This window comes from Capsella rubella, unplaced genomic scaffold (assembly GCF_000375325.1).
Source record: "Capsella rubella cultivar Monte Gargano unplaced genomic scaffold, Caprub1_0 scaffold_4, whole genome shotgun sequence".
Classification (NCBI taxonomy): Eukaryota; Viridiplantae; Streptophyta; class Magnoliopsida; order Brassicales; family Brassicaceae; genus Capsella; species Capsella rubella.
This window is the reverse complement of record NW_006238920.1, coordinates 3,057,337-3,065,586: the sequence shown is the minus strand read 5'-3', so window position 1 is coordinate 3,065,586 and position 8,250 is coordinate 3,057,337. Positions and strand designations below refer to the sequence as shown.

General features: G+C 34.4%; 2 protein-coding genes across 2 annotated transcripts; one reads left to right on the top strand and one right to left on the bottom strand.

The window, feature by feature from the left end:
• The first annotated feature begins 281 nt into the window (after nucleotides 1-281).
• On the top strand, nucleotides 282-2,293 carry LOC17888313 (protein FATTY ACID EXPORT 7). Its single transcript, XM_006295211.2, has 3 exons — nucleotides 282-375; nucleotides 1,641-1,775; nucleotides 1,922-2,293. Exons 1-3 carry the CDS (start codon nucleotides 312-314, stop codon nucleotides 2,056-2,058), a joined length of 336 nt encoding a protein of 111 aa, XP_006295273.1. The 5' UTR covers nucleotides 282-311; the 3' UTR covers nucleotides 2,059-2,293.
• Nucleotides 2,294-3,358: 1,065 nt separating this feature from the next.
• LOC17887930 (protein phosphatase 1 regulatory subunit 12B) lies at nucleotides 3,359-5,542 on the bottom strand. Its single transcript, XM_006294989.2, has 8 exons — nucleotides 5,432-5,542; nucleotides 4,871-5,061; nucleotides 4,704-4,789; nucleotides 4,285-4,342; nucleotides 4,134-4,193; nucleotides 4,009-4,059; nucleotides 3,830-3,908; nucleotides 3,359-3,641 (listed from the first exon to the last, which is right to left on the bottom strand). The coding sequence occupies exons 2-8, from the start codon at nucleotides 5,042-5,044 to the stop codon at nucleotides 3,571-3,573; spliced, it is 579 nt and encodes a 192-aa protein (XP_006295051.1). The 5' UTR covers nucleotides 5,045-5,061; nucleotides 5,432-5,542; the 3' UTR covers nucleotides 3,359-3,570.
• Nucleotides 5,543-8,250: the final 2,708 nt, after the last annotated feature.

Below are 8,250 nucleotides of genomic sequence, written 5' to 3'. Positions count from 1 at the left end.
CAGCAAAATTTATTAATTTATAGTGTTTATTAATTTATAGAGTATTAATTTATGGTGGTTTTACTGTATGTATTTACACATATACAAATGTATGAATTAAACACTAGTAATTAAGTCAGGTATGAATTGGCCAACCGTAGTAAACCGAACTAACCATCAATAAAATATGGGCCTATATACTGTTTTGAAATAGACCAGATTAAAAAACTTCAATAAATCCGGCCCAATAAGGCCCAATAAGGTCATCTTCAAGTCAATGACGCCGTTCTTGACAGAGACATTTTGCTTCGTCTCCAGAGAAAAAGCAAAAGATGGAGTCATCATCATCATCTGTGTCGCAGAAGCTCACTCTTGTTTATGCTTCTCTCCTCGGAGGTATTAGTCTTAATCGCTTCCTACTTTGTGTTCCCAAATTCAAAATTATCTCGTTGACTTGATCTAGTTATATTCAGACACCAACATACAAATTAGGTTTTGAGTTTTGGTTTGGTCCTATAAGCTTCTCATGTTTTCTTGGAATATATGGCAAATGGTTTGATAATGGTATTTACAATTGAACCATGTATGTTTTAATCTTGCTTTTGAGCTTAAGCTTGTGTCACTAAATTTGATGTATGTATTTGAGAGCATACAAATTTATTCTTGAGATTTTGAATATAGCTATCATAACATATGTAAAATCAGAGTATTTGATAACATAAGCGTTATGTAATTGTTTTATTACATAGGTATGTTTTTGTTAGATACATAAACATGATCAGTGTTTGCTTGACTTCTTCTTTAGACAAATCTAGGTTTTGCTTGACTTGATCCTTAGTCTTGGCTATGGTATCGATGGAATCATCCATTTCTTGTTTTAGTTTAGCTATACTGTGAGTTGTTTGTTCAAATAGGACAGTGTGACAAGGGGTTTCGTAAGGTGGTCAGTCTCGTTCTGTCTCAAGATCAGCTCCTATATAATCTGCTCTAGAGTCTTTTCCATAGAATCTGATACATGTCGAACTAAAAAAGCCTTGTGTCATTTTTGAGATATCCGTCCAGGACTGACTAACTGATGGAGTTAGATTTGATGAGATTGAAAGACAATTTATAGGGGTTTATTACTAACAGAGTAGAAACCGCAAACATTTATCAGGGAGAACGATAGTTATCCGACAATGACTCTAGACTTTTGCTCAAATATTCTGGTTTCTTACATGCTCATCCGTTTAACTAACTTAAATAACGAGACTGCAGATAACTAAAGGTAAGATAGTGAAAGAAAGGAACCATTAGATAATTTGGTTCCCATGATTTCACGAGATATTCACATCTCTATCATTGTCACTGTCTTGAGTACTATTTATCCTGGCTTTGTAATGCGTAGTTACCAAGTTTAGCATGTGTTGTTGTGTGAATAAGTGTGCTAGCTGTTAACTTGATGATAGAAATATATTGTCCTGTTCTGTCCAGAAATGCAAGTTTTAGTTTTAGATTGTAGTAAATAGCTGTATTATCTGGTGGTGAGGTTTGGCATCATCATTGGAGTTTGTACTGAGACTGCTAGGTCATAATGTTTCAATAATCTTTCCTCGATGCAATTTGTGTTCAGTCTGTTGTCATCTTCATCTAACGTATAATGCTTTCAACTGTTGTTGCAGCTGGTGGGTTGATGGGTTTCCTAAAACGCGGAAGCAAAATATCACTAGTCGCAGGAGGAGGATCAGCTGCGTTGTTCTATTACGTAGCCACGGAGCTCCCAAAGAATCCAGTCTTAGCATCGTCCATTGGCATAGGTAATATTCTCTTACCTCCTGTTCATTCTTGGCAAATCTTAAACCATCTTATGATGAATCCAATGTTCAAGTATGTTACAGTGGAGGCAGTACCTTAAGTTCTCATGTCTTCTGGACTATCTAACTCTTTGTTTGGAATTATGCAGTGGGGTCGGCTGCACTTACAGGGATGATGGGATCACGTTACCTAAGGTCGAGGAAAGTGGTCCCGGCCGGAGTTGTGTCGGTGGTGTCACTCATGATGACTGGAGCTTACTTGCATGGCCTCATCCGCTCAAGTTGAATCCTCTCTCTCTCTCGGCCATCTTCCCCTTAGAGACCTATGTCCCAATCTTGTTAAAAGTTCTTATTAAGTGAGCATTTCAAAATTTCTGAATATCTTTGTACTAATTGCTTTGTGGTGTTGTTGTTTGTTTTGTCCTCGTGTAATTTTAAGATACTTAGATGAGATGATTATGGGTTGGTCGGTAACTAAGCTACATCAAAGTGAGAATTTCAACATCTACTTATTATCACTAGTTACTCTCTTTGTTTAACAAGACCAAGACTTTTAAAGCTCAGACAAAGACAACCACAGTAGAGGATAGAGTAATTCATCAAACCTATGCATTTACATTTTGTGACTTTTGGCTAAGCTATTATGTATCACTATGGTTACTAGAGTTAACAACTTTTACTGCACAAAAACACACTGTTAATAGTCATATGTAAAGTGAGAAATCAAAGTTAATCTATAAACTTACAGTTTCAACCCTAAACTAAATCCATATAGTTTATCTAGCTAAGTTATTTAATAGCAATATAATCACTCAAAACTAACAGTGGAATAAAAGAAAATAAAGAACAAGTTCAGAGAGTTCTTCTTGAGTTAGATAAAACTGACATCATCACAGTGAGATCCAATTTTGGTCTTTTTACAGATCAAAATATGCATCAACTTGCTCATGCACCTTCTCGAGAAGCGTAGCTTTTTTTCAAATCTTCGAAGATAAAATTAGCTACGCTTCTTCGAGCTGGTGCTTGAACGAGTTGATGGAATCAGTGAATTATGCCAAAAATGTAACTAAAGAAAGAACAAGCAAAGAAACAAACATGGTTAGTGAACAAAACGTTTAGTCTTGAACTTATAAGAGCTACCAATCTACAAGCAATATGAACAAGTTGAATATGTATGTTCTTTGGGTGAGGATGCTAATACTAGCCAATGGTTCAATGGATTTTATAGAAGAGAATCTAGAAAATGAGAGGAGATAGGGTTTGACACTGATTTTTTCTACACCATTCACGTGCACATGTCCCTAAACATGGGCTTTGGGCTTTCACAAGATTCGAGGCCCTATATGAGCCACCGACACCATATCTAGCATTCTCAAATCAAATGTAAGTAGCATAACTTATAACGTTGAGTCTACGGACCATACAAGTTTCGAGTAGACCATCTTGAAGACAAAGTCTGTGTTATTATTCGAGACAATGAGTCAAGGATTGTTGCCGAGTATCATGATTTTAACAATGGATTCGACCATTCGGGAGTTCGATCATGTACACGCGATTTAATTCAGGCGCTGCGTTTGGATGCAGAGTAAATTGAACAACTGGACATTTTAGTTGCAATAAAAGGTGAGTTTGTATGTCATAGTGGACGAAGAAGATGGTTCAAAGATCACATAACATGAAAAATTGAACACAGGATGCAACTAGTTTACAAGTGAGCCCCTGAACTTTCCATTACAAATCTTCCCCTTATCGGAAAAAGGTTTGAGGGATGATATGTACCTCTGTATGAGGCCTGCTGTTAAGTGGACTTCATCTTTTCCTGCATCTTGTATTGTAGTGTTGCGGGAGCACAATCTAGCGGTGTTTCTCCTGGTGATGCATAACATATACTTTAGGCGAAACCAGAGAAGTTCCCACGAGAAATAAAGGGATCACGAATTCACAACTACCGCAAAACTAATGAATCACTAGTCACACTTGTTCCCCCCTAAAATGCTTCTCGCAGGTCATTGATAAGACAGATCATCAAGGCAAGATTTGTGTAACATGAGAATTACCTTGTGCATTTTTGTAGTCGAGGCTTGCTCCATGATCCATCAAAATCAACGAAATATCAGTTTTGTTAAATAGGACAGCCTGTGGAACCAAAAGATTATTCAAATTAGTAATATTTGGACTTACCAAAGCAAATCAATCACATATTGGCAGAGTTAAAGAGAGAGAGAGAGATAATTACCAAATGAAGCACTGACATTCCCTGTTTGTCACGGTAATTCGCATCTACGCCCTGAAACTCTTACAGTTTTAGCCTTTCTGAACTATTAATTAAGCACAGCTTCTGAACTGGAGATTTAAGGATACCTCTTTTAGAATCTTTTTAACACCAGCAGTATCACCATTCTTAATTGCTTCCCTTAATCCCTTTTTTACAAACACATTCCATAAAATCTATGACTAATCTGCTAGAACAATAAGCTACGGTTTATTAATGAAATGAAATATCAAGAGTTACCTCCCCACTGGCTTCATAGTCTCTTTGGGGGATGTCTTGTCCAGGATTTAAAGCTGACCTGTGATATGCAAAAGCTATATTACATATCAAAATACCAGAAAGACATAGAAGATTCACTAAGACAGCAAGTTTATAATACCAAAAAGACATAGAAAATTCACTCAGACAGCAAGATTTCTACAGAAATGCACCAAACGCAGATAAACCAATTACACATGAATCTAGTAGCTTTGATCTGTCCATTTGAAGTGCAAGAGCGAGCAACCATTTAGCATTGATACTTCTTCCCTAGCAATAATCAAATAAATCCAAAGACACAAATGCCTAGACAGACAACTTTCTCTAATATCTAAAGCTCATAGAGTAAAACTCTAAGCCTAAACTTCACCCTGATCGTAAGACGAAACACACTAACATACCTCGAACTGCTGCTGGAAGTGGAACCTTTACTTTTCGATAAAGTCTCCGCCTTTGACTGAGGAATCGCCACAGGAGCAACAGTAGCCTGTTCCAAAAACATCTTTCAGAAGATATAACACAACAATGTAAGATAAGAAACAACACACTCAAAGAAACGAGATTTCACCGGTGGGTTTGGTTTGTTAGTTGGTTTGGAAGGAGCTACACAGATGCACAGAGGCATACCACACTTGCATTCCATAGTTTCACTTTCACTGCCTCCAAGTCCCATATCTTCGTCGTCGATACCAAATCTCGAAACTTGTTCTGTTAGAGAATTGAGCTTACTTGAAAACAGCATACAAGTGACTTATTTGCCTGTTTGAATAAGATTTGCTGCCACAATTAGACATAAGAAGAAGCAAACCTAACAAAAGATTTTATCTACAACTTCTCATACATTAGATCAAATTGTTACATAGGTTCTTCCAATTTTACCAAATTTGTGTTCCCTAATAATAATTTTCCCAAATTGGATTCCAAGTATCAATCTAATTCAGATTTCAAAATTTGGATTTTTTCACAGCAAATTTAACTTAAATCAATAAACTAAACGAGACCCATGTAAGCATTTGTATAGATACCAAGTAAGAACTCAAGATCTAGACCAGAAACACACAAAATCACAACGAAGAGTTCATGTGGAGAAGCTATAAATCAGAAGAACAAGTTATATGATTCAATTCACCTGTCAGAGATGCGGATGAAACAAAATCGCCGAAAGCTTGAAGGAAGGAAGAAGAAACAGATGTTTTTGGATTTTAGGAATAAAAGATGGTCACTCAAACCATTTTGATCGTTTATTAATTTAAATACTCAGAATAATATTTAAAGGACCAATTTGCCCAACTAACCAAAAAAAAAAAAAAACAATGTAAAGAATATGGGGAAAAATATGGGTGAATTAGGTGAATAATCAATCTAGATAATAAAATTAAGAATATAACACTATAAAGTAAAAAATAAAGAAACTAACACATGACTCTTGTAAAATGACCAAGCTATCCTTTAAAATAATAAAGAAAAATCTAGCTTTTTATTTTATTTTTTGTTTTTAATTTTTTTTTGGAATAAAACATTTTACCCCTTTATATTTGTTAGTAATATATCTTAATATAAACTCTCTAATTTATGTAAAAAAAAATTGCATTTTTTTCTGCATTCAACATATCTTGAATTTTTCAAATTGGATATGAAAATTTTAGAATGATGAATAGTAGATAACAAAGAAGACAATGTTCTATATAGAAACACATAAAATAGAATAGTATTCTACATATTATATAAGTATTTAACACAATCTTTAAGTAGTAGATGTAATTGTAGACGTGGTTCGGGCTATGGTTGTGGTGGTGATGAAGATTGTGGTGGTTATATAGTAAAGAAGTGGTGGGTATACGGTGTGGTAGTGGTTCCAATGATGAATAGTATTGGTAACAAAGAAAATATGTTCTATATAGAAACACATAAAATATAATAGTATACTACATACTATTTATGTATGTAACACAATCTTTAATAATTTAATGGTAGTGGTGGATGTAGTTGTGGCCATGGTGAAAAGATAAAACGAGAGACGAAATAGAAATTACCTAAACTAACCATTGCCGAGTTAAACCGATGTTGAATTATAGACGCTATACCCTAAGGGATATAACATAGAAAACCCAAACAAATTACTTAAAACGCACAATGAATAAGAAATGTATACCCTAAAGGATACAACAAAGGCAATCCTACTGACCAAATTAGATGCACGTCAAATATTTTACGCAATTAAACACATGAAAAAAATAGATTATAATGTAAAAAATATAACATAAGCAAATACAGTATTTGTTTGTTTTAATATGTAAATACGTATGTATTAGAAAAGGGTGGGTTGTAGACTTATAGAGAATGGGATAAGGAACAACTGTGTATCATGACATGAGGCCAATTATGGTAATAATACATAATATATACACTATACTGCCTTTATTAGGTTAGAGTGATTAGCTGGTGAAATATAGATTTTTTGTTGGTCATCCATGCCAAAATCCCGAAAATATCATTTAAATCACAAATTTTCACATTTTTGTTATTTAAATCACAACTTTCTATGTGGCCATTCAAAATAAGAAACTTTTCGTTAACTTAATTTTTAAAATATCATATTTCGTTGACCAACCCGAAATGAATATCGTATCCTCAAATCCGTGAACAGAATATAGCACGCTATTTGAAGAAATTAAGAGAAAAACATAAGAGGGTTATGAAAATTACCATATTTTGGTGTTGATTTGGTGGTACTAGTGGTGGAGGCCGGAGACAGCCAACAGAGATAGGGTGGTGGTGGCCGGAGGTACGATGGTGGTAGTGGTGATAGTGGTAGAGGGTGGTGGTAGTGATATTAGATAAGGCGTAAAATTGAATATATTGTAGTTTGGGAAAAATGTCATTTAAATCACGAACTTTTACATTTTAGCCATTTAAATCACGAACTTTCTATGTAGCCATTCAAAACATGAAAATTTTGTTAACTTAGTTTTTAAAACATCATTTTCGTTGACCAAGCCGAAATGAACATCATATCCTCAAATCCGTTAATAGAGCAGCTAGCCATTGTTAATCATATTTGTTAGTGAGAAACGACGCCGTTTAATGCTAAAATGATATATCAAAATCGTGATTCTAACGTCATAATCCAAAAATCAAATCCCTAATTTCTCTTTTGAGGATTTTATTTTAGCCTTAAACGACGTTGTCTCTTACTAATAGAGATGAATTAGTGATGGCTAAATGTTTGTTAGCTGTTCTGTTAACAGGATTTTGGATATGATGTTCATTTCGGCTTAGTCAACAAAAAATGATGTTTTAAAAAACTAAGTCAAGGAAAAGTTCATGTTTTGAATGGCTATATAAAAAGTTCGTGATTTAAATAGCCAATAATTTAGTATAGCAATTATATACCTAAGGGTGTCAAAAGGAGATTAACAATTTCATTTAACTAAATTTTGTCATATTATTGTCAATTATAACTCGCCCCACCATTAATTAGATATGCGAGCTTTTAAACATTTACATCAAAATATTTAGTAATATGTGGTGGACTTCATGTGTGAACCACCGGTCCGGTTTTGTGATGCGCAATATTTATAACTTAAAACAAAAGAGATTAACAAGACAATTCAAGTAAATCATCCTAGAACGGATTAAGGCGAATTCCAAGTTAGGGTTGATGTCGACACAAAGCCACCTATGCGGCTATGCCAAAAGAATAAAAGAACATATAAGTAAGTACAAGACCCATATATATTCGATTAAGCATAAGATTCAGAATTAGAATACATGAGCATGATAAAACTTGGGGAATAACACTGCATAGACCCAGAAGAAGTTTTAATTAAGTATATATCCTTCTTCTTTTCATATTTTGGTATGCTTTTTTCGGACAATTTTACCCATGCATTATTTAGTCAGCTGATAACTGAATTAGCACAATAAATATAAATTTATAGATATATA